General features: G+C 41.9%; 1 protein-coding gene across 5 annotated transcripts in view; it reads right to left on the reverse strand.

The window, feature by feature from the left end:
* Positions 1-2,080: 2,080 nt before the first annotated feature.
* The window catches only part of sh3bp2 (SH3-domain binding protein 2), a 30,286-nt gene continuing 6,922 nt past the window's right edge, over positions 2,081-25,444 (reverse strand). The window contains exons 1-13 of one of the 5 annotated variants that reach the window (XM_080509606.1): positions 21,798-21,902; positions 10,689-10,828; positions 10,421-10,523; positions 9,390-9,507; positions 8,915-8,982; positions 8,702-8,787; positions 8,542-8,619; positions 6,808-7,495; positions 6,115-6,238; positions 5,297-5,352; positions 5,004-5,079; positions 4,206-4,265; positions 2,081-4,100 (exon numbers count right to left, since the gene is read on the reverse strand). In XM_080509606.1, the coding sequence (XP_080365732.1) occupies positions 3,969-4,100; positions 4,206-4,265; positions 5,004-5,079; positions 5,297-5,352; positions 6,115-6,238; positions 6,808-7,495; positions 8,542-8,619; positions 8,702-8,787; positions 8,915-8,982; positions 9,390-9,507; positions 10,421-10,523; positions 10,689-10,828; positions 21,798-21,892 (1,824 nt within the window). In that variant the 5' untranslated portion in view covers positions 21,893-21,902 and the 3' untranslated portion in view covers positions 2,081-3,968. Of the gene's footprint in view, positions 4,101-4,205; positions 4,266-5,003; positions 5,080-5,296; positions 5,353-6,114; positions 6,239-6,807; positions 7,496-8,541; positions 8,620-8,701; positions 8,788-8,914; positions 8,983-9,389; positions 9,508-10,420; positions 10,524-10,688; positions 10,985-11,942; positions 12,211-21,797; positions 21,903-25,444 lie in introns of those variants that run through there. The other 4 variants (XM_080509607.1, XM_080509608.1, XM_080509605.1 and 1 more) reach the window with 4 other exon arrangements.

The raw sequence follows: 25,444 nt of genomic DNA on the forward strand, positions 1-25,444 counted from the left end.
TTTTCCTTATTTGTGTAGCAAAGTATACATGATGAAAATATCTATATTTTTGCAAAACCAAACAATTACTACGAGAGTTATTCCAATCTCAAAGGCAATTTTGATGAAACTTTGTGGTGCAAAATACTGTGAAATGTCCAAAAACCTTCTCCTGCTGTTGCATTATGCATGTTTTTACAAACTCGCATGGCTTTGACATTAATGTGATTTTGCTATCTTTCATTGCAGCATCACTGATGGACCACCTCAGTGTTGTGTCCAGTGCTCTCAAGCAAGAAAGTTGTTTAAAAAAATTTTTTTAATCTGTGTTTTCTTTGAAATCTTTACAATTTGTCTGGTGGTTTAGTGGGCCAGATTGGAGCCTTTTGCGGCCTGGCCTCTACCCATGAGCCCTATGTTTGTCACCTCTAATCTACAGCATTACTGAATAAAAGGTGGTGTCAAAGTAATGTAGTATGATTGTTATGGAAAATCTTAAGGCCTTTCTTAAAGGTATAGTAGAGGATTTTCTTCTTCCGGGTGGATCATCAAAATAACTGGTCCTCCCAATTGTCAATCATTGTGGTGATATATGACGTAAGCCCGTCGTACGTGCTCGTCCCTGCGCGCAGCTCACTCCACACGGTTCTCATCATGCCGGTGGCCGACCCGACGCATTATTCTCGGACATTTTTACACAGTTTCACCCCCTCTGGTGCAAATCTTCTTGTAAAGTGAGCTTATGTGAGCGATGCCGACTTGTGACTTGTAAACAGAGCGTGCACGAGGAGAACTGGGCTCGTGCATGTCTCTCGCACGCGTTTTAGTAGGCGTTCCGTCTCGGGAGCAGGTACAGCGTTGCGCATGCGCATTTTTTTCAAACGGTGGAGAGGGCGGTTCTTTCCTAAAATTCCTGAAAATCCTCCTGTATACCTTTAAGATTTCAGAATTATGAGCACAAAGACGACCTTGTGACTTTATCTGAGGAATTGGCAGATGTGCTCTGGTCTTCTCGCTCCCTCTTGCCCGATGATCTTATATTTTGATCCGTTGTCAAGTTGGTGCCAGTCTGGTGGGGTTTAGCAGACCTCAGGGACTGTTAGTGAGTTGGTATGTGTATGCCTACCACTTTGTTCCTGACTGTGACACCAGACCTTGGGGACAGGAGACAAGCGGGGAACATCTCAATACAGACGGAAGGAGTGAGATGGTCAGTCTTTGTCTGTGTCTCTTGACGTGTCTGCATGTGTGGAGCTCCAGCCGCATCTGTTTGAATAAACACCCTTCTTGCATCAGAGTTGGTGACTGGTCTGCATTCATCTTCCTGAAACCGCGCATCACCGGGGAACTTTTTTTTCTACAACAATGATAAATTGCAATTTCCCTGACACTGCACATCACTCCATGTTTTCAGCCGGCTCACATTCACTTTTAATTAAACGGACTCAGCATCGGTTAACCCCCACCCAAACAGCGAAATCTGAAGGTCACACTATCACGTGGAGAGGCTGCCTCCAAACAACAATGCCATGTAGCATCAGACATTGTGAGGACTCTGAAGAAATCATCAAAACACCGAGCTGGAGGCTCCATCCACGACATGTTTTCTGATGAGCCTTAAAGCCCAGCAGAACAGCTGTGGAGAGACCTGAAAGTGGCAGTTCACAGATGTTTTCCTAACAATCTGAGTGAGCTTAAGAGCATCTGTCAGGAAGAAAAGAATAAACTGCCCAAATCCAGCTGCACAAAGCCTGTAGAGACGTACCCAGGAGGAGTCCAGGCTTTAAGTGCTGCCAAAGTGGCTCCTCCAGAAGTACTGAAATCTTCTGGATAAACCTCGTTTCTACTTTAAAGTTTCAGTGACAAAAAAGTGAATGAAAATGGAATGCAGAAAGGCGTTTCTTTCTCTGTAAAGAAATCGTGTTGCATGAATTCGATCAAATCAAACAAAAGAGGCAATTTATACAGTTGCAATAGCAACAAAACATCACAGTTTTATATGTAGTATAGTCTAACTCTTTTGATTGAAGGCTACAACTTTATCGCTAATTTTCCAAGGAGATATTCAAATAGAGACCAAACAACAGCAGGTTTTTATATAATGCTTTATAAATTCTCAACATATATTTCTGTAGAAAAAACCCCCAACACATTTACATTTTTACAGTACGTACAGCATTTACAAATAAATATAGGAGACATTTTACACCTTCAGAGTCAGTGCTGTGCAAATCGTATCTGCAAATGTTTTGAAATCAACACCAACTAAAATAAATGCCATTTGTTCAGCCCAACATGTTACATCAGTTTGGTTCGATTCTTTTAGAATGAGCAGAGACATATTGCTCCAAGTTTACTATTATCATCTGCTCATACCAAAATACATTGTAATTCACAAACTATACATTATTTATTCTATAAATTAATACATCTCCATGCTACTATGTGACTCTACTCCCTAATTAATTGCAAAAAAATTAAAAATCCAAAAGGCTACAATGTTATACATACATTCTGTCAGAGGGCAACGGGAGCTGGATGATTATGTGTACACATCTTTTCTACAGATTTTCGGGAAAAGAAAAGAATAACTTGGCTCCTGTGGAAGAGCGAGCGAGTGACTTTACATGAAAAGGCACCTCCTTAAACCAAAAATATAATGAAAATACATCATTTATCAAAAGATGTCAAACTCATTGTGTCAATAAAGAGATTAAATTGATGACAATCGGATACCTCGCGGTGGGAAAAGGATTAAGATGTTCATGTGGAGGTTTGTTAGTTAAATATAGGCAAGGATTAATACTTCAAGGTGTAAATTCTGCTGCCCTGATCGTCTGCAGCGAGTTGATCTCTGTCTTGTTTATCTGTCTCACCTTTTCTCTCCTTCTAAACCCGTCCCCTGAACTGGAATCGCAAAAAGTCTCCACCTCTGAGCCTTGCTCTGCAAGGGTTTTCCTTTCCACAGTTCCACTCGCTCATGTGGATTTGTTGGGTTTCTCTGTAAAAGTGCCAAGAAACGACTGTTGTATTTGGTGCTATATAAATAAAGTGGACTTGAATTGAATTTAGGAGGCAATCTCTCTCCTTGGTCATGCTTCTTACAATTACGTTGATTTATTTATTTATTTTTTTTGGGACGATCTTTCAGAAACGATAACATTTAAAGTGCAAACGCTTTTGTTTGATTCGGGTTTTGCGTTGACACGGCAGCGTTTTGAAAACGATGTCCATTTACACAGTCGCAGAACCGCTGAAAACGATGTATAGCTTTCGTGTTGGGAACACTCGTGGGTGGTTGGTTGTTTTGGTAATAAACCCAAACGTGCGTGCAGAGAAAAACAAGCGTTAAAAAATACGCGTTGAAGGAGCATTTTCAAAAAGTTTCTCCCCATTTCCATGGAGATGGAGTGGGAGATATTTCAAAATGTTGCACCGTGGTAGTGGTTCTCAAATAGCTGCATTTCCCCCCAATTCCATGGAGTAGAGTTGGACCATTTTCAAAAGTTCCCCCTTTGGCCGCCGTTCACAAAAAATGGTGTTTTCAGTGGCTCCGAACATCGTTGTCGTGTAAACAGACGCTTAAAACAGAGTTTGAGGTTTTCACTTCAACGCGTTGTTGCAAATATTGCCTAAATCCTGTATCTCAACACAAAGAGGAAAAAGTCTAAAGTGTAACTTCAAGGAAACCTGTTTCTTTGGCGTCACGGCGCTCCCCTGTGCACCAAATAAAAACAGTCCAAATACGTGATTAAATGGGATTTTTTTTCCTGCGTTACAAAAGCTTTAGTCTTCAGTGATGTTCCTATTGACCTGCAGAGGAAACAGCGGGAGGAATTCCTCTCTTTGCTTTGTTCTTATTAAATCTGCGAGAGTTATCACATCCCCCTGACAGAGATTGATTGTAGGTGCTGAGCAGGATCAGGCGTCCTGTTTTTCTATTTCTTTTTTTCTTCTTCTTTCCCCTGGTTGGTTGTGAGGACGGGCTCTCAGAGGTTCTTTGTGAAGGGCTGCTGCAGACACAGCGAGCCGTGGTGAGGCAGAGGATGGCCGTGGTAGTGTTCGATCAGAGCCGACAGAGCGGGGAAGGTCACGTCAGTTTCCAGAAATATGCAGTTGTCCTGTGGGGGAGAATTTTTTATTTTTTTTTTCATTTTTACACCTAATTCAAGACTGCTCTGTTAGAAGCACATATAATAAACGTCAGTAATATGTAATACTCTTACCTCCTCAAAGAGTCTGTAATTCCTGGCTTTGCCTATACTGACGTCCCAAACCACCAATACCTGCACAAAACACATTAAAGAGGTTTTTTTGTACAGCATGTCAGGATTGAAATGTGAATCTGAAAAGAAATTAAACAATAAACGCTTGATGAACAGAAGTGCCAACAAGTGACCTGATTAAAGCAGCCTGAATAGAAATGATCACATTCACTTCACAGGTGCAGTAAACAATAACACAAATCTACGGTCTATTTTAAAAAAGGAAAAAAAAAATATCGAAGGAGAGGAGAGATCTTTTTGAAGCTGATTTTTTATAAAATACCAATAAACTGTATGCATTTATTAGCAGTTATCATTGTAAATTTGCCCCAAATGCCTTAGTTTTTGCAAAGTCTCAACATTAATGTCATTGAATTTTTCTTTCCAAATATAAAACGATGAATGCAGAGAATCACTTCATAAATATTAACAGACTCAACATTAATTCATTGTGACATAGAAGAAAAATTATTTACAAAAATGCAATTAAATGCTACATTTTAGTCTCAAACTAGGTATTTATGAATAAAAAAAGGAGAAGGAGAAGGAAGAAGTCAAGGGACAGTTGTCTAAAGTGCAGATTTATCACATTCTGACTCTCTTTTACATGTTTTACTGATTGATCACCGGTTTCTGCCAGATGAATAAAAGAAAATGTAAAAACGAATCATAATCATTCCAAACAAACACATATAATCATTTCAATTATTTCCTGTGATGCATTAACCACATTAATTAATAATTTTTTCACTCTTGTACCTTTGCTGTTTTGGTCCCTGAGTTTCTGATGCCGTACAGGCCATCCTGAGGAGCAACCGGACCGTCTCTGAACAACCTGCAACACAAACATCAGCACAACGTTTTAGTTTAAAAGAAATACCCCAAAACAATGACGAGATGGAAAATTAAGAGTGAACTGTGCACCCAAAAATGAAGAAGTTGTGATTAAGTCTTTGTCCAGTAGAGGGCAGAAATACTGAGAAACACCTGCTGGGGTAAATTCTAAATTTCATCTCAGAAATATGCGTCTAAAACCAGAGAAGAAGTCATACTTTTCCACAAAGCTGGTCTCATTGGAATCAATGAAGACAGACTCTGGAAGCAGCATCTGTAAATAAAGAAAAAAAATTGAAAAGTGTTTGAATTGTAAAAAAAAAAAAAACCCACCCAAAAACCATTTATTTCCCAAAATGTGCTCTTTCATTTTCATTTCGGTTCAATAAAACACACACACACGCACGCACGCACGCACGCACGCACGCACACACACACACACACGCACACACACACACACACACACACACACACACACACACACACACACACACACACACACACACACACACACACACACACACACACACACACACACACACACACACACACACACAACCATAGGTTGACGTCTATTTGCTTTTTCTTTTCTAGTGACACGTGACAAGTATGTATGTTCATATTTTGTATATATGACAACCGATAAAATGTTTAAATTTTAACGTAAATGAATTATTAAAATAACTTTTTCTCTTTTGAGAGCATTTTTTTTTCTATTGTGTTTAATATTAATACTGTTCGTTCTCTATGATTGCAGGTTATGCAACCTCAAACACTACAACAAAGATAAGGCCTGTTATAGGCGATATGCATCGGTATAATTTAATATGTAAGTCACATGACCATCCAAACGTTGGTACTTGTAAATTGGTATTGTCTCAGAGTAGTTCCAAGTTGTTCAACTTGTTCGTGTTTTGTATTCTCACGTTTGCACAAAGGTAAGGTAAGGATTCCAAAATTCTTTTGACCATACGCAGCTGGATTACTAATTTTCCCGCAGTGAGAATCACGGTGGGCTCCGTTCTGCTTCTCTTACATTCTCATAGTCGTCGTCGGACTCCTCTCCTCCGCCGCCTTTGGTCCGCTCTGGCTTCCTCAGGACGTCGACGGGCGTCGTATCGCTCAGGGCGCGGAAGCTTTGGCCTTCCGGAGATGCTCTTCTGGTGAGAAAACATGTCTTATAAAGACCCCCTTGAAAGAAAACCTTCACTCCCTCGGTTATTGTTTGATGTCGAGCTTTGGCTAACACTTTGTGCTAAGCTCGGCTAACCTCAGCGAACACTGTTTGCCCAAATGGAAAGAACCTATACGAGGATATATGCGCATATATGAAACCTATAAGCAGTTTATGTGCACATATATGCTGCATATAGGCAAAATTGAGGTGCATATATGTGACTATACAGGCCATATAGGTCTCCTGTACTGCTTCTTTATTTCCACATATATATAGCCTATATAACTCACTTTGGCAACTGTCATACATTATCAAGGCAATAACTAAGAACTAACTAAAAAACAATTATACAAGAAGAACATATAGGTACATATATGCACACATATATATATATACGTGCATATATGTACCAATTTTATATATGTCACATGTATTCAAATCCTATATTAAAACATATATGTTTACATCGGTTCTTTCCATGTGGGTGTGTTTAGCGAGGCTCACCGCCTCTCCGTGCTGCCCGCATTTTGAGGAGATTTCCTTCCGACTTACTGAAATGCTGCCCCCTGCTGTTTGGGCCTGGCCGCAGGTAGCGGGGGTTTGACCGCCGGCGGAGGAGGCTTGGGTGTCGCTGTCTTATTGTGCAGACCAGTTTTCAGGGGCGGAGAGAGCGGGGGGTAGCCGGGGGACACGTGGTTGACGGACAGGGTGGTGCTTTGCGGGGCCGACGGGCTCAACTTGCCCCGGTGGCAGTTGTTGCCCAGCGACTGGCTCCCTCCGACAGAGAGGGCACAGTGAAGTGGACCGTTGAGAGCCATCCGGGTCTCCAGCTGGTCACAGATGGGCAGAGTGGCCGGGGACTGGACGGGCACAGTGCTCATCGACCTCCAGTCTTTTCTGTCGGTGCCGGCTGCCCCCGCCCCCGTCGAGGTCAACCGGCCCTGAAGGGGTCTCTTGAGGTTGGGAGGCGGGGGAGGCGGAGGCGTTAAAGAAGGGGGCTTGTGCCCACGAGGATTGAAAGGGAGAGAAGGGGGCGGGCCTTTGAGAAGGTCTTTCTGGATAATGGGAGGGGGGATGGAGGGCGGGGGCGTCTTGGGGAGGGGGCTGGTGGGCATCCTGTGGAGGGGAGGAATGGGAGGAGGCGGGCCTTTGTGGAAGATGGGGCTGGAGTCCTGGCGGAGGGGCATCAGGGCCGGGACTGGGGGCGGAGGGTAGGAAGGAGGCGGCCCAGTGGGTCGACCTGTAAGGGGAAGAACCAAGACAATTTAGATCAATTTACATTAGAGAAATGTACTGACTTCCAGGTACAATGATAAATGAGGCAAACGTTCTCAGACATTGTGAATCACGTTGCTGTCGAGTGGTAAGTCTTTTTGCACAAACTCCTCTTAAAGGCTCTTTACAACAAAAGGTACTGATATTATTACAAAATGTCTAAAATAGCAAAAATTGTGAAAATGGCTGAAATGAAGAGAAGCGCTAAAAGAACTAAAATGACTATAACAGCCAAGTAGACTGACAGCTAAAATGGCTAAAGCTCTTAAATACAATGATAAAATGAAAGTCGTGCCAGACAACAAAGGAGGAGTGATAAATGCTACAAAAGCTAAAACTATGAAAACAACTAAAGCTGGTAAAAATGGTCAAACCTATTGAACACAATAATGAAATGTAAACAATTATTAACTACAAAAGCTAATAGGGAAATTGATAAATGGCTAAAACAGCTAACAGAACCAAAATATCAAAAAGAAACGCGAAAACAGCTAAATTTGCTATTATGGCTAAAAGAGTATAAATATCTAAAAGAGCTAAAATGGCAAAAACAAACAGCGAAAGCGACCACACAAGCTAAATCAACTAAACAGCTCAAACTGTTCAGTAGAATAATAAAATGTTAGCATTTCCAAACAACACAGATCATGGTCAAAGCGCTAAATAAAAAAAAAAAAAAAGATAAAACATCCAAAGGATTACAACTATTAAAATGTTATATGTATATCAAACTTTAAATTATGTAAGCTTATATACTGTGTTTCTCGATGTTGCAGACCTCTGTGCTATGATAATGTGAATGAAAAAACAAAAACTGTTTCAGCGACAGCTATCCATGAAAAGGCCTCTTTTGATTTAATTATATATTCAATTTTAAAGCATTGGTGAGAAAACATCTCACTTTTTAAATCCCCCTTAAAAGAGAAGTTATTGTGATAAAACTTAGGGTTTTCGAGGTGAGATTATGCTGAAATATAACAGTAAAGTAATACCAACGGGCGGAAGCTTTACCTGTAGACGTCGGGGAGCAGTCATTATCCGGCTTGACGTAGTCTTCTTCATCAACGTCGTCGTCATCCTCACCGTAATCTAAACAAGGACGAGTGGAGGTGCGTGAGCACGGGAATGTACGAGCTGGATTTGTTGTGTTTTTTTATCGTTGATGTCTTACCAAGCTCGGCGGTATCAACGGCGTGTTTGATATCCATGGGCCTCTCTATTGTGCCATAGAAACTGTCTGCATCAGAGTCCGAGTCACTGTGGCAGAAAGAACAAGGACCAGAAATAGAAGTTTAAGCATAAGTGAACAAACTCGCTTTAAAAAAAAAAAGAGAGAGAGAGAGAGAAAGTGAAAAAAAATTTCAGCTTTGAAATATCAGTTTACCTTGGGATGTGGGACTCTTTTCTGTCGTTATAGTGATCGATCTCCTTCCGCAGATGTCGCATCCATTTCTGGAAGACAAGAAATTTCACGGACGACATTAAGCCGTTTAATTGCTGCTGTCAGAGGCCATACGGGACAGGACGAGTTTCTGTCTGCGTAGTTTGTTGAAACATTGTATAGCTTTAGCTCAATTAGCTTAGCTTAGGCTAAGAATGAAAAAAATAAAAGACTTTGAAGATGCAGCAATGTAATTTCAACTCCCTCTAACTCTTAACAATTTGCTGACGATTAACGGACCTTTCAAACTGTAAGAAAATCACATAAAACGGACCATTTAGACTGATGTTATCTTCGCTCTCAGTTGGTCAAAGTGAAACCGAATAGTAATAATATGACTGTAAGAAGCCATGAGAATAATAATAAGGTCATGAAGCTAAACTTTGAGGGCTTCGTGTAGTAGAAGCGTGGCCCTCACCCTCCTCTCGTCCTCGCTGGCCGCAGAGAAGAACCAGGTCCGGTGTTTCTTACTGAAGTGGACGATCTTGAAAGGGAAAACGTTGCTGGACGTCGTCTCCTCTGCTGCTCTCATTACTCTGCGGAAGAGGGGGAGACCCAGGAATTGTACTCAAGAGCATTTCTATTTATGAAAGACTGTGAATGTTTCAACACTCAAAAAGACAAATACGCTTAATGTGCAATTATTTTGGGAAAGGGCGCGGTAACGTGTCAGAGTATTTTTTTTCACTTCTGAAGGCCACTTTATTGCTGCGGCAAAAAAAACATTCATCTAAGGCACTGCTTGTTTGTGGAGGCCCACTGGTTTATGTATGAAAAAAAAAGTGGTTCTTAACTATAAATTGACCTCGTCCACATGCGCAGTAGCAGCGTTTCCGTTGTGCACATTAAGGGAAAGTCGGAGTGGTTTCAAAAGGTTCCCTGTTTCCATGGAGATGGAGCCAGAGCACTTTCAAAAGCTCCATCATAGGATTTGTTTAAAAAAAAAAAAAAAAAGTTGCATTTTCATTGTAGTTGTGTAAACAGCCACCAAAACTTGGCGTGTAGACATGGGCATACCAAGGCTCCAAAGCGAGTTCTCTAGACATTAATGTAATGTATTTCAAGATTTCTGCACTTACGCGTTTACAAATTCACCTTCACCGTGCACTCATGCTGCTTTGGCTCAATTGCAGTTTTGTTTTTTTTGTTTTTTTAATGAATGAATCTTACAAAACAGTCATTCACTGAAAATGAACCAAAAAGTAAACCAGAAAATGCTTTCTGTGTCAGTTTTATACTTGATCCGGATTGGATCCTATGGTGTTCCGTGTCTGACACCACTGATCTGATGACTTAAAATCACGTCTAAAAAAAAATGTCTGCGCTTTGGAAAGTACACTTGTACCTCTGAGGAGCAGCATCAAGAAGCATCTAGAGACGCAGACGATCAGGAACCGTTCTATGAGGGAACTGACCTGATGGCGGATAAGTGGCAGGATCAGTACTGACCTGTTGTAGCCGTTGAGAGAGAACGCCCCCTGCGGCGCAGCAGAGGTACTGGTCTTAAAGTAGTACACGCAGCCCTTGTGGATGATGATGTACCTCAGAGGCCCTGAGGGGACAAGCACCAAACTTTAAACAGGTTTCTTTACATCCATCTATGTTGACCATTACTGAGGTGGACAACTGCTACAATCCGCTTTATTGCTTCCAGAATTCATTTTGAGTAAATCCAAAAATAAATCTTAAATCCTGCATTCCCGTCATGGAAACGTACACTTCAAGAGGCTGAACTGGCTGCCCCCCTTCTTGTGGAGGTACCCCGCGGTGGACACGCCCCCCGGCATGGTGAGCAGGTTCTGAGCCCCAATGGCTCGCATCGGCACCGGCCAGCACACCTCTGGAGATGACATGGTTCTGCAACACAAGATGAATCTCTCAATTCCAGCCACAGGGGAATTAGCTTTGCACGAGGAAAGAAGCCAGAAGTGATGAGTCAAAAAGGACTTCGGTCTCCGACTCATCTGCCATCACATCGTAAACCTGAAGGGAATTTAAGGAGTGAAGAGCTCTGCCAAGACCAACAGTCTACTCTATGATGAGTATTTCTTCCCTGACTGCATGTGTCTGCATTTCAAAAAGGATGGCTCATAAACCTCAACACGTGTCGACTGGTGGAGAACATATTGAATATTGTAACCAAAAAAGCAAAAACTAAAAGTATTAACCTTGACTGCAGTTAATGACTCCCTTCTTTTGATTCCTTGCAATAATGTGTCGATACTGTAAAAGTGGTTTTAATTGTACGTTAAGTTCAGTGTGGGGATGTGTTGTCATTTATTTGATTGTAAACTCAAAGTCCTTCCCAAAAATGTGCGACACGACGACTGACAGCTAAGATCAAACATGACCCTGCTGTGAACTACCTCAGCAACAGCATCTGTGTCCACGTTCGGCTCACCTCCAACAGCTGGAGGCTCCAGGATACTACTGCATCGACAGTCTACATAGGGAAGTGTGTATCTATGTGCTGCACTATGTGGACTGTCGACCGCTGATGAAGGGACATAGTTTGCTGTTAATGAGTGTATCAGTATTTTGGCAGATCATCTTTAACCATCAGTCTTACTTTCGCCATTCTCATTAATATACAAGAATCTCCAGTCCGCTGACATTGCTATTTCTCTCTCGCACACCTGCGGTTGACGTTGCGGACACACGCCGTCACGTAATACTCAGAGCTTTAACTCCATGCAGTATCGGACCAAATACCCGATACCGGTATTGGTATCAGTGCATCCCTACCATCAAACAGTTGGAAATCACGAAAAGCTCAAGAAATTAAGATTTAGGGAGTCCGTTAAGTCCTGGTGGATCGAGGCAGATTCTGTAAAGACGATTTTTTTCCACAAGAAACACAAAGGTGTAGAATCCAACAGTGACAACACGAGCATCTTTTCCATTTCCGAGGTGTTCTCTTCTCTTGAAAACCATATTTGACCCAAGTGTGAGCCGCTCAGGCGCTTCCTACCTCCTGTTGAGCTTTTTGCTGATGCCCTGGAAAGGGGAGCTCTCCCTCAGCAGGCAGACTGTGGAGGCTAAAGATGGCAGAAGGTCCATGATGGACAGACTGGAGTCCTTCTTCTCCTCTCGCTCCGTCCACTCTGGGTTGACTTGTGTGTCTCATCCGAATCCGATCCAAGCAGAAAGGGACTTCTGATTTACCCAGTCCTCTGATTAAGCTCTTTTCACTTCTCTCTCTCTCTCTCTCTCTCTCTCTCTCTCTCTCTCTCCCTCTCTCTCCCTCCCCTTGTGTTGATTTCCATCTCTCGTGCGCTCCGTCACACATAAACACTCTCAGATTGAGATAGCGCACCCACACGCTTTTACAGTTTTCCACACTCACAGAGACACGTTTACCTGAGACCGGAGGAATGCAACAGCCCATTCAGCTGAGGTTTAACGCAGACGTGCTGTGAAATGTCGAGCACTCTTAAAGAAGAGGTGAGAGAAAAAGAGACAAATAAGTCAAAATAAACATCTGATCTGACGCTCTTCATCTTTGGGTGTGTTTTTGTGTGAATTCCAGTCTATCAACAAGATCTACTGACCTCAGAGGGAGAGAGGGTGTGTGTGTCTCAAGTCTGGGAATTAAGTTATTTAAGCAACTTTGTGCCAGAATTCCCTTTATTACACTGACGTAACGGTAAATAAAAAAAAAAAAACTGGAAAAATTAGGTTTTGCCAATATACCAAGAGGAGGAGAAACGCCAGCGACTTATTCATCGGCGACATCTGGAGCAGCAGTATACAAGGTGGAAATGTCTATATTTTCTATTATCACTGCTGAAAATGACTGCAATCTCTACATAAAGCTAATTTTAATGAAACCCGGCGCAGTGAAATGTCCACCAAATCACTCTCGGTGTTTGGACAGGCCGGATTGGAGCCTCTTACAGGCCAGACTCGGCCCACAGGCCTTATGTTTAACACCCCAGAATGAAACAAAATCAAAAGGAATGTTCCTCTTCAGCACCTCAGGAATACATTACATAGTTTATGACCTGAAGTCTCTTATAGACAAGCCGCAATGTGTTATGGCAGTCGTTCAAATCACTATATTTACACCGTTATCAAACCCAGAGAAATTCAACAACAGGCTTTTTTTGTTTGTTTTGATGACTCTGCATTTCAGGAAGTTGATGATACAATTCAATGCAGTCTCTGTATCGTTGAGCACTGGTGCTATTTTTTTCTCTTGGGAATCACAGCTTGACCTCAGAGGAGTTCCCTGGTGGTTGATAATTGACGAGGAAATGGAGGAGGAAAGTCACAGTGTGTCAAGACATCCTGGATTTACTAAAAGTTCAGGGACACAACTTCCTAAAAAATACAAACTTGTTTCCCAAGTGAAGAGTTCAATGTGCACAACCAGCCTGGACTTCAGATTAAAGATGGAATTAGCAGGGAAAACAATTCCAGAAATTAGACCACCTGGTTGTCATGATACAACATGTTGGCTTTGGCTGAACTTTGCCAGATTTGACCATCATCAGTTCAGCTTTTTTTTAATTTTTGCAAATTCAGCAGATTTGTTTTTTTTTTTTAAGGAAATCCACGGTGTGATAACCTTGACCGAAAATCGTGCTGTCATTTTGATTTGTACCTTCTGGTAAAAGGTTGACCCAAGATGGCAAAACATCACATCAGGCTTTAAGAATTAACATAAACAGAGAGAGGATAGAGACGTGGAGAGATGGGGGGAGTGAGAGTGAAGAACTGATAAAACATGCAGGCCAGTAACCTGCTTGAAACACAATAAATCACATGGTGGAGCAGCTGTTTCTGACCTCTGATTGCCCTGCGCTCTGCGTGTGTGTGTGTGTGTGTGTGTGTGTGTGTGTGTGTGTGTGTGTGTGTGTGTGTGTGTGTGTGTGTGTGTGTGTGTGTGTGTGTGTGTGTGTGTGTGTGTGTGTGTGTGTGTGTGTGTGCGTGCGTGCACACGCTATGAGGCGTGTCATGTATGTCTATGCGTGCTGATGTCTTATCAGGCAGTTATCAGTAAGCAGTAAGCAGAGCAGTGAGGGAACAAGCCACATGGTACCCTTTAATGTCCTCCTCACACGCACACGCACACGCACACACACACAAACACAAACACACACTTCCAGGCCTTTCAGGGACAAACGTTTCTCTTACGCTAATTTCCTGGAGAAATATTTGATACTAAGCCGTAACTAAAACCTGCTCCAACTGAACCTGAACCCTAACACCTAACCTGAGACGAACCTTGACACAAGTCTTCAACTAAAATCTCCACACTATCATAGGTCCGAAAAACATCTTAACTCTAAAACTGTCAAAAGACATTTGAATCAAGCATCGTGGTCCCCACAAGGAAGGGAGAACCCCTGCAAAGTAAATCCAATCTAATACACGATAAGACAGTGACACACAGACACAGATAAGAATTGAGTCCTCTGCACTTAACTGAACCTGACATTGTCTGACTGAGGTCAATGACCGCTTCCCACCACAGGATTTCCTGATGGTCTCGTCCACACTAGAGTGGCCGAAACAGACCAAACTGAAACAACACAATGGTGACTTGCTACTACAGACTCAGCATTTTCATATTGTCTATATAGGAAGTGCCTAAAAGTGTTTTTCCTCCGACAGAGGTGAAAGATGGTGAGACAGATGCAAGAGTCCTAGCATGGATGTCATGAACAGGATGATGTCTTCGCTCCTGTTCACTTTGATGCAAACTACTGATTCTTGCCCACAGTGTCTGGTTGTTGCCTTTCCTGGTTTGGTTCGGGAACGAGGACTGATGGTCGGTTCATGTTGGAGTGAAAGAATTGCAGGTTTAGCCAGAGTCATTATCGAGGAAAACGATGTCCTTGCAACTCTCAGTCCTTCCGCCTGTATTCTTCGAGGTGCTCCGAGGCCAACTAAGATAAAATGCTGTGATTAGCTCCCAGGTCAACCTTGGAGATTTATCTTGTTGGCGGTGCCTGGAACATCAAAGGAAGTTTAAATTGATTATCTTAACCTCCTCGGCGATGTGTTTCCACTTGGAACGTTATTGTGTAAGCGAGGCCTTAGTGATTAGCCCTAAAAGTGTGTTTTTAAGGTGGAGGTTAGAGGGAACAAGCTGAGTTGAATCAATACTTCATTAATTTGGTGATTGTGAATCCTCAGTGACCAGCCCCATTACTTATGGTGAACGCAAGCAAACAATACAGAAGCGCTAGCTTAGAGCTGAAAGTGTAAACGGCACCTCAGACAAAGAAAAACCTTTATTTGAACAATTGTGTTTGGGCGTGATGTCCCTCATGGCATTCTTAGTCTTAGATATGCAGGTGGAATGAAGCAACTTCACCTCAGACCACGTTCAGTCATATCTGATCTTGTCATTCTAAGAAGTGAAGTGTGACTCACCGCCGCTTGTTTTAAAAGAAAAGCAGACAGTTTCAGCATTGAACCCTCTCACCTCGCTGTTATTCTTTTCCATTCTCCATCCTGAGTTCTGCTGAAGTTCGTGAGCCAGAGATCTTTATCAGAAAACTGCTTTTTGACAGGAAGGGAAGCAACAGGAGCCGCTCGCATACCAGACCCATTCAAACACATTTCCTCCCTGCACGCATACACGCACACACACACACACACACACTGGGTTTCACTGGAACCTTCGTTAAGAGTCATTTTAATTGTGTTTAGATGCCATTGTAGCGTCCGGTAAACAATTAGCTCAATGGCAACAGCTGCTGGTAAGAAGCAAGATTATCAGAATGACTAGAGCGTAAAATATGTTGCTGAAGTAAGCATAGAATATGTGAGATATTTCTTATCTTTTAAAAAGCCACATTTTCCAATCCACCTATTATCCAGTTGGACCGGTTTGCATTCAGACCTGCCTTCAAAAAGGTGGAGGAATCCTTCAAATCAACCACATACTGGCAGGACTTTATCACATTGCAGATCTGTTGACTGCACATCAATGAAGTGGATCTGTTGTTACTCTGCTGTACGTTGCCATCAGACAATGGTATGCAGCTCCCCTAAAGGGGCGGACATGGTCAGCAACACTACTGTTGATACATGGATCCATGCTAGTTCCCAAGCCTCAGGCCCTGGGTCCGTCTGAAAAGGTCCTCCTATCTCCTTATCGATCGACTTTTCCTTAACACCGGGAGTGTTTAGTGTAGCGGCCATGATAAGGACTGTCTGAATTCTCACTAAACAAAGGAAAGGAGTCTCGTTGCTTCCTTTAGAGCCTCCTTTAGCCTAGGATAGTAGTGATGCGACAACATTTAAAGGGACCTGCTCATTGGAGTGTTCAGGGAAACTCACCATGTCAGAAAAAGGATGCCGATCATGTAATTTACCAAAGCAATAATCTGCATTGAACAACTTTAAAAAGCACATTTGGGTTTTAGATGATTTAGAGTCCATTTTCAGAAACTTGCAGTTCTAGTTCTCGTAGCCCCCCACCGCGGCAGACACCACTAACTTGCGCCACCGTCGCATTATTATGACGTCACTAAGTGAAAGTGTGGTCCGACTGCCACACCAACGTGATCGCCTTTCACTAACTCCTTTAGGAAGCCTCCTAACTCCTTTCCTTAACCCTGTGATGTCATCCACGGGGTTAAGGTCAAGTTGATTGATAAGGAGAAAGGAAGGGGAATTCAGACTGTTTACACAACAATATTTGAAGTGAAAATGCATTGCTTTTTGTTTTGGAAAAGTTGAAAATGATGTCTTTACGGTACATGGAAACAGCAGAAATGATGGAAATGATGCAGTTAGCATGTTGGGCCACTAGTCCGTGCTGTTGTTTGTTTTTTGCAATAAAACCACACACTCACACATACATGTAGAGAACAATTCGCTATAAATATTAAAAATAGTGAGTACACGGACATTCGTATGGACAGATAATGAAGCCAGATTGCGATGATGGTGACTCTATAAACTATAAAACTACCAAGTTCCAGGAGAACGTGGACTTGGAATCATGACACTCTGGAGGCAAACGTTGTTACTGTCTATTAACTCGCACAGAAGAACTATTGACCGTGGCTATAGTGAGATGAAGCCTGAGTGTTTTCAAACAGTTGCGTTTTCCTCCATTTACACTGAGGATTGTTTTCAAAAAGTTCCATCTTGGGAGCCATTTTCAAAAACTTTCCAGTGGCTCCGAACATCATTGTCGTGTAAACAAACACCCAAAATGAGATGCACATTTTGCATTTTCACTTGAAAACAGGGCCTATGAAGAACATGCGGATGTGGAAGACTTATATTTAAAAGTGAGAGGTGAACTGAGACCACCAACAAGAGCACAAAAAAGCAGAAATGTTTCTTTTAAAAAGGTGTTATCGCAGGGTAAGAAGAAGAACTGAGGTTTGGAGGCTGACCGCTCTATTTTGGAGAAAATGAAACTGAACCTGGTGCTGCTGAAACCTGGAAAACCCCGAATGAATGATGTCTCCGGACTAGATTCTTGCTTAATGACCACACCACGACGCAATGTGACACCGACGTGCAGACAAGTGAGTAAAGTCAGCTGTGATTTCGTGATTCTGAAGAAGTCATTAATGCAGATCTGCAGGGCAGTCGACTGTGTGGCTTTAAGTGGTTTTCTTTTAATCAGCAAATGAGAAGATTTCTACTGAAGCATTCCAACAAATGTCGCAAACAATGAGCGGATCCTCCAACTCAGACTATCAGTCACACACATTGTTCCCTCACCCTGAGAGATATGTCAATATGTTGATCATTTAAATCTAACAAAGAGGATATACGGAGAAGTTCTGTCAGTTAATTGCAGTTATGATTATAAAATTGCGTTTTAAGGATGCCACCTTATATATAGTTTTATTTTTGCACTCTGAGCAGTGAAATGCCTTTGTACTTGCCTCAAATAAAAAATTTAGGACCAAAACGCAAAGGTATTTGGTGGGAAAAAAAATTTCTATGGTAAGTTTTTGACTTACAAAATCAAAATCTTATTAACTTCCTCTTCTCAAACCTCTAATCCACCACTGAGAGGTTTGAGAAGAGGACTTGGGATTGGAGGTTTGCGGGTTCTAATCCCACAGCTGACGTGTCACCACTGTGGGTCCCTGAACAAGACCTTGACCCCCATCAGCTCCGTGGCTCGACGTAATGTGTCGGCCCATTGGGCCAATGTGGAATAAAAATTAATTTGAAGATTGGAGTGCTTTTTTTTTTTTTTTACTTATATATAACATTTTGCTATATCTCTCAAAGCTGTCAATTGTGTTGCATTTTTGAGTTTGAAAACATAAACTCACATTGTGTTGTTTGGTGACACATGACTGAACCATTCGTTAACTTCAAGAGTCACATTTGGCCCCTCAACTTATGCGAGTGCTATCGTGAAGCCTTACAGTGGAACATCTATTAGAATTAGAATTTCTAGAGACTTGTCACGTCGGTATTTCTGGACCCAACCAGACCAGCGTTTGTGATCAGTCAGTTTAAAACATCTGTCAGGTGTCTGCTTCAGAAGGACATATCTGGCTAACCAACGCTCGTGCATTCACCTCAGATCTAATCTCAAAGCCTCCCATTATCTCCACCGTATGCAATCAGCTCACAGACATGCAGTCTCAGACAGTCGCTAAAAGGTCAGAGCTAAACCGCCGACCAAGCTGCAGCGCACGCCGTCCGTCCCGGCCAGGAAATAGGCGTCCGTCGCACTGAACCTCAGCTTCTTCCTGTTCTCCGCCCGGTGAGAGCGGCGTGATCTGTTCATCCACTGGTCCGGCTTCGCGTGCTCACATGAACAGAAACTGATAGCAAGCCAGTTCATACGGGTTCACGTCGAGTCAGCGACGTTTCCATTTCCACTTCAGTTTGTGTATTGGCTTGAGAGCGAGTCACCAAAAGGAGAAAAGAAATAGGTGAAATGAAACCACGAGAGACTCTTTCAACGATGACAAGTGAAGGTTTCTCGGTTCCGCCTGGGTGAACTTTCTATTCAAATGGTACAAACTTTCAATAAAAGTGTGCCACAAACCAACTGATTCATGATTTGCTGCAAATGTCTGTTACATTTGAATACAAATGAGGCATTTCAAATGTGGTGATGTGAGTGAGATCAAGCTAAGATGTTAGGATTTCACTCTTTGCTTGCACCACATTGACACCAAGGCCACTCACTCAAACCTGAACCACCTGAATCAACTGACATGCAATCCGGTCCAGATCGTTCTGTATATCTTGAGTGAACCTTATGAACAGCACTGTCGCATCTCACAAGTGGAGAAATGTACATTTGTGAACGGCAGCAAAACTGGGATCTTCCTGCAAGGAAAGTAGTAAATGTTGAAAAGTGACCAAGGGTCATTTCATTTTTGTTAAGAATATAAGGTATTTGAAGTTTTTCTTTGACGAAGAACAGTAAAGAAGTTTGTGTCTTACAGTCAGTTACTGTAATTACTTCAGGAATAAAAACAAGTTAAATTTGATACAGTACTGAAAAGAAGATGACAAGATGTGGATTTAAAAGAAATAAGATTTCAATCAAAATATGTCAGAAAAATTAGAGTGTGACCCCCTCCCAACTTTTGTGGACATAGTATCATGAATTGCATTGAATAGTGAGCATACGACTCTAATTTGCATCCATTTGGCCTGTTTAGGTGAGAAGGAACTGTTGGAAACGGTATCTTTACCATCTTTTTTTGAATTTACCACGGTGTGATAGGATGCAGTTATCAAACATATCGGAATGTTACCAGCATGATAGGTGATGATGTGAAAACAAGAGCAAAAGAAGAAAATCAGAAAAGATTGCGACACCGAAAGACAGGCCACCACACAGGAAATATCATATAATAAAAGTCTTGGGAGGCCAGCCGAAGAAATGCTTCAACAGCACCATCTCTGATAAAAAAGCAACAGTTTCAGGTGTAAAATCTCAATGCGTGATTTACAGTACGTGAATCTATAAGCATAAATGCATTCCTCATAGTCCAAAGATCAGGAACTGAAACATGCTGTGACGTGCATGACCAGCCTCGTTTGTACAAGTAGCAGAAAAGAAAGTTCCCCTGCAGCAGGAGCATTGTATAATAACTGAAATAGGAAAATATTAAAAAAACAGGTTCTCTTCCTTGAACTGTGACTTTTGCTTCCTATCATCACATCCTGGGTCCAAATATGGCCGTGAACAGGAAGTGGTCCATCATCATACTGTGATAACCAAGAAGAAGGATTCACTGTACAAGTCTTCCCATTGTATTGAGTTTCCCACCAAAATCTCAGACGTAAAGAAAATGCATTTGGAGAGGGGAGATAAGGCAGGTGTGCAGGAAGAAGGGTTGCTCATATCTTCAGCACGGATGTCACGAATGAGAGCGTGGTTCCTGTAAACTGAACGTCTTCGTGGTCTCTGACTGGAATCACCACGGCAGTGAGCGGGCGCCATCAGGGAGGTTCATCTCCCGTGGAAAAGGAAGTCAATCTGACTCCAAGGAAGGAGAGACAGGAAATTAAAAAAAAAAAAAAACACATCACAAACCCACACGATTTGATTTGATTTTCTTTGTTTCAGCATCAACAAACCAAAAAAATCAAAGTGTGAGCGGCTCTTCGCTGCGTGTGGAAGTGAAACCAAGACCCCCTCAACTGTTTGTCAAATCATAAAAGAAAGTTAAAACCAGTTTAGTTTTAAAAATCTGATTCATTTGTTCTGAATATCATGTAACACATGCACATTCTATTAGGACCCATTAACACTGCAACGCGTTCAAGGAAAATCTACTTTTCTGAAACGCTGCGAGAGTATGCAGTATAGTGAATCGGGTGTCCACTGTTATGGTGTGTTTAGTTAAAAATATCACACAATTATCAAAAAACAAAGTTTTACCTGGCGCCACTGTGCTGGTTTATGATGTGCATCACTTTTCATTATAGTTTGTACGTTTTAAAGTGAAAATGCTAAACTTTTGTTGTGATTTCGTCTGTTTCCACCTCCTCAGAGCCACTGGACACGTAACTTTTTGAAAAGGGCTCCCAAGGAGGAACTTCTCAAAAACAATTCAACTTTCTCCATGAAGATGTTGGACTGAAGTCCCCGTGTAAACATCCAACACTCATACTTGTGTGTGTTTCATTTCTCCCCATTAGCAGGTGGTAAATAAAAGTACTTCAATCCTCAGCATGGTTCCGTCACTCGGCTTCATGAAGGATACTGAAATTACTTGAACTTGAACTACACGCGTCTTCTGCTTTTGGGATGCTGCACTCTGTACGAGTAGTAATTTTTTTTAAATGAACTCAACTCTTCCAGCAAACCTGTTCTTGTGTGGAATTCAGATCAAAAATCGACGCGAGTGCTTCCTGCCGAAGGCGTCATGCTGTGGGTGTGAAAGATGTTTCTAATACGATCGCAGCTTTCACTGCAGCTCTTTGACCGCTGTGAAATAAACCGACCTCATTTCTATGCCACGGTTTCACATCCGAGGAAAGACGACCGAGTGCCGCTATTTTCAAGGCGTTGTGAGAAACAAACCTCGTGTTTATGTCCAACTTAAACAGCCTGAAATGTTCCACAATAGAAACAAAAATAAACAGTCCCGCATCAAAGTGCTGAAAGAATGCCCGACACAACGGCAGTAGCCTTCAACTGCTTCATTTAACTCCATCATTGAGGAACAAAGATGATGACTGCTTCTGCAAATCACGCCTGATAGTCAAGACATTACCAAACTGAGTGAAGAAAACCCATCTTAGTCCAACTGAGAGACATCAGACGAACACGAAAGTCCACTCACGTCAACTCCTTTGAGTTCTTTGAGGACTCCAAAACCACGGAATACAGATTGAAGATAGAGTCCCAACTTACATTTGTTCCCTGATACACATCCTGGGGTTCGGCTTGGAGCTCCGCGCAAACGACTTCTTCTTCCTCACCGACGGGGCGGACATGTCGACGGACATGACAGCGACACCACGGTACAACATACAACCATACTTTGTAAGCACGTGGAGGGGACGGGAGGATGGACGCACTGCAGGAAGAGCCCAGGACAGAGTCAATCCAATCGCCGGTTGGAGAAGGAGAAGACGAAGAGGTTCAGGAAAGAAAGAGTGAGCAGGTTGTAGATCTATGGAGGGATTAGAGGAGGTTGAAATTGAGAAGAAGAGGCAAACAGAAGGATCGGCGGTGTCGATTAGGAAGCCTGCTGGTGGTCTGACGCTCGGGTACTCCACCAGACATTTCCTGAACGGGGCTCCTCCTCTGGCTCCGGCCTCTGATAGGCCGACCGGCTTCAACACGTTCCTTCCTGCTTCCTCAAAGACAGGATGTCATTGGCTGCCAGTCGAGGACCGCACCGCGAAACACACACACACACGCACGCGCACGCACACGCACACGCACACGCACACACACACACACACACACACACACACACACACACACACACACACACACACACACACACACACACACACACACACACACACACACACACACACACACACACACACACCTCATACACTCAGACACACCGGACCTGAGAAAGAGGCTGTGGGACTTTCCAACTTGTACCAGTGGAACAATACATCGGACACTCACACACACACACACACACACACACACACACACACACACACACACACACACACACACACCCAAGTGTCAAACTCCAGTAGTAACTATACTCTAACTTTAATTGCAAGATTAAAATCTTGATTAAGATAAATATGCAGAACGATGGTCCCTTATTTGTAAGTAAAGTACAACCTCTGAATTCAACAGAAACAATAAAACCAAGACATGCTCCTGCATGCAAAGACAAATAAAACCTCAAATTCACGTGAAGTAAACATCGGCGCGAGTTCCAACTTCCTGCGTCCCACACAACATATACACTCCTGCCTGATGTACGGACCACACGACATCCTGAAAAGGACTAAAGCCAAACTAACAAGTGCAACGATTTCCAAACTCACTGATCTCAGTGTAAACAGGGAAAACACAACTGCTGTGAAATGTGGAGTACTGCACATGCACAGTAAATAGTCACTCAACAAGAATTAAAATGTCAGATCCTGCTCTTTTTAATTTAACAAAGTGTACATTTACTATCGCGGTCCAATATGATGAAGAAAGACCTTTTTTAGGAGCTTCAAAGTTGAGATCGTACCATTTACTGCATCTCCACATGTAGGTTTTACACTGGAATCACAAATCCATGTGTACAGTGATCCATTGGCAATATTGTAGTCTGGACTTGAAACGTAGAACGAAAATGCAAAACCAATGAACGTTGAAATAAAAACAGGACCTTGTTTTAAAACAAATGAGGTCAGTAATGACATTTGGTTTCTTTTCATTAAAACTAACCTTTATAAGCTGCTAACAATGAAAGAACAAATCACTTTTCTGATGGAAACACATTTTTTTTAGAGGACTAGTACCACGAGATGAAAAAGGCAAAATTAAAATTAATTGTGAAATATATTGACATTTTGGTCAAAATCCCTGTCGTCACCTGGGGGCTTTGGTTTCTGCTGGGTGTCTTCCGTGTGTTCTGATTGTTGTTTCTGGATAGTTTCTATATTTCTGTATTTCTTGCTCCAGTGTCTCAGTCTCTGTTCTGCATGTTTGGACTTTCCAGTGTCTCATAGTTTTTCTCCTGTGATCTTGAGGAATCTTTGATTTGAGTTATTTTTGTTTTTTTTCTACGAGAATAAAGAGTTTCTGTTCCACCAACAACAGTGCCTGGCTGAAAGTGCCTGAGCTCACTGTAACAAAGCTGGCCTTGATATATTCAATAACACCTGAGTGTTGAAATTCTCCATTTTCAAAGTCAAATTCTGTATATTATATGAAAAGAATAGTGAAATAAATACACAAATGATTTAAAAGAACAACATTACAAAGAAAGTGTACACATATTATCAAATTCTATTATTATTAAACTTCGATTAATAAAGTAAAACCAGTGTGAATAAAAGTATAAACACAAAATGATACACATTGATTTTTTTGGGGATCAATTTTAAAGTTTTGCTACATTTTCTACCTGAAATCCATTGAGATCAGGATAATCCTGTTTTTTTTTACCAAAGTAATCCAGATCCTACTGAAATGATTTGAATGACACAAACTGGACGTTTGATCCAGATTAAAACTAGGATTGGATTACATCTAATCTAATTTCAGAATCCTTCTTTCCCTTTTGAACAACTCATTTTCAAGATCTGATCCAATCCGATAACCAAAATCTAATCAGATTACCTTTGACCAAAAGTGCCTAGAGATAATTGGACTCAATCCATTTACAGTAAAGGTCACATTTAGAAAAAGATTTAAACAAAAAAAAAACAACAACAGAGAAACTTCTTTTTACCGTCTTCTGCAAAAATAAATAAATAAACAGTTTTTTTTTTTAAGTGTTTATATACATGAAATGTCACATATGTTTATATTAGTTCTGTGCCCAATTCCAACAGTTTTCATCAATCACACCACTATTTCACCACCACTGTGAATATAATCTGCAGGGTTTTTCCTTGTAATGCTTGTCAGTATACATCACTTTGTGAACTGTCAGTGCAGTGAAGTTCCTAACGTGACACACAAAGAAACTTGTGATTTCATTATCTTTGGCATCCAACATCATCAGATTACAAAGGGAAGATATGCATGAATGGAGCTGAAGACAAGAGCAGATTACTGGGATGTTCAGGCCCTCGAGCAGAACCGCTTTAAAAACAGACATGCTTTCTGTCTCGGCGCTAAATATACAAGCCAGGGAGCACTTCTGAGCAAAAAGGACATTAATGCGTCCGCCGATACATGCGAGAGCTTTACTTAACATAAACAAAACCGCTATGGCTTCCTGGGGCTGCAGTATTGCACAAACTGCAATTTTGGTTGCAGGACCTCTAACCACTTCTTCAGCAGCAGACTCAAAGGCAGAGTTAACATAGAACCTCAAGCTCAAGAATTTCCCAGCCCACTTTAAAGATCGTCGTTATCCACAGTTTAAACCAACCAAGATAAAAAAAAATTTCCCCTGAAATTAATGGAAAGTTTTGTTTCAGAAACAGTAATTCAGCAACACAATCCATAGTTACAGATGCATATATTGGCGTAATATAGGTGAGATTAAAAACTGTATTAGTGTCATTTTGTATTTATCACTATACAAATAACTCTGTATCCAGTCGTAATTTTTCGTAATGAAAAAGTTAAATGACAAAAAGTTAAACTCTCCGTAGTTCATCTTCACACCTTCAGGGTTCTCCGGTGGGCCGCCTCCCACGCTTTGGGGACCAATGCTCTATGCTTATGTGTGGTTGAAGATTGAAGGTCAACAGTGCCTATAGTTCTCAGCAGCAAGGCAAAGAGGAGGGGCGGAGGAGAAGCAGTGACAGTACCATTACAATGCAGGTGAAAATGTACTCTGAGCTCCAGATCTGCAACTAGGGGTTTCTGCTGGTTTCAAACTTTGCTCAAACAGCAAACACCCCCCGTGC

Source organism: Blennius ocellaris (assembly GCF_963422515.1).
Source record: "Blennius ocellaris genome assembly, chromosome: 15".
Lineage (NCBI taxonomy): Eukaryota > Metazoa > Chordata > Actinopteri > Blenniiformes > Blenniidae > Blennius > Blennius ocellaris.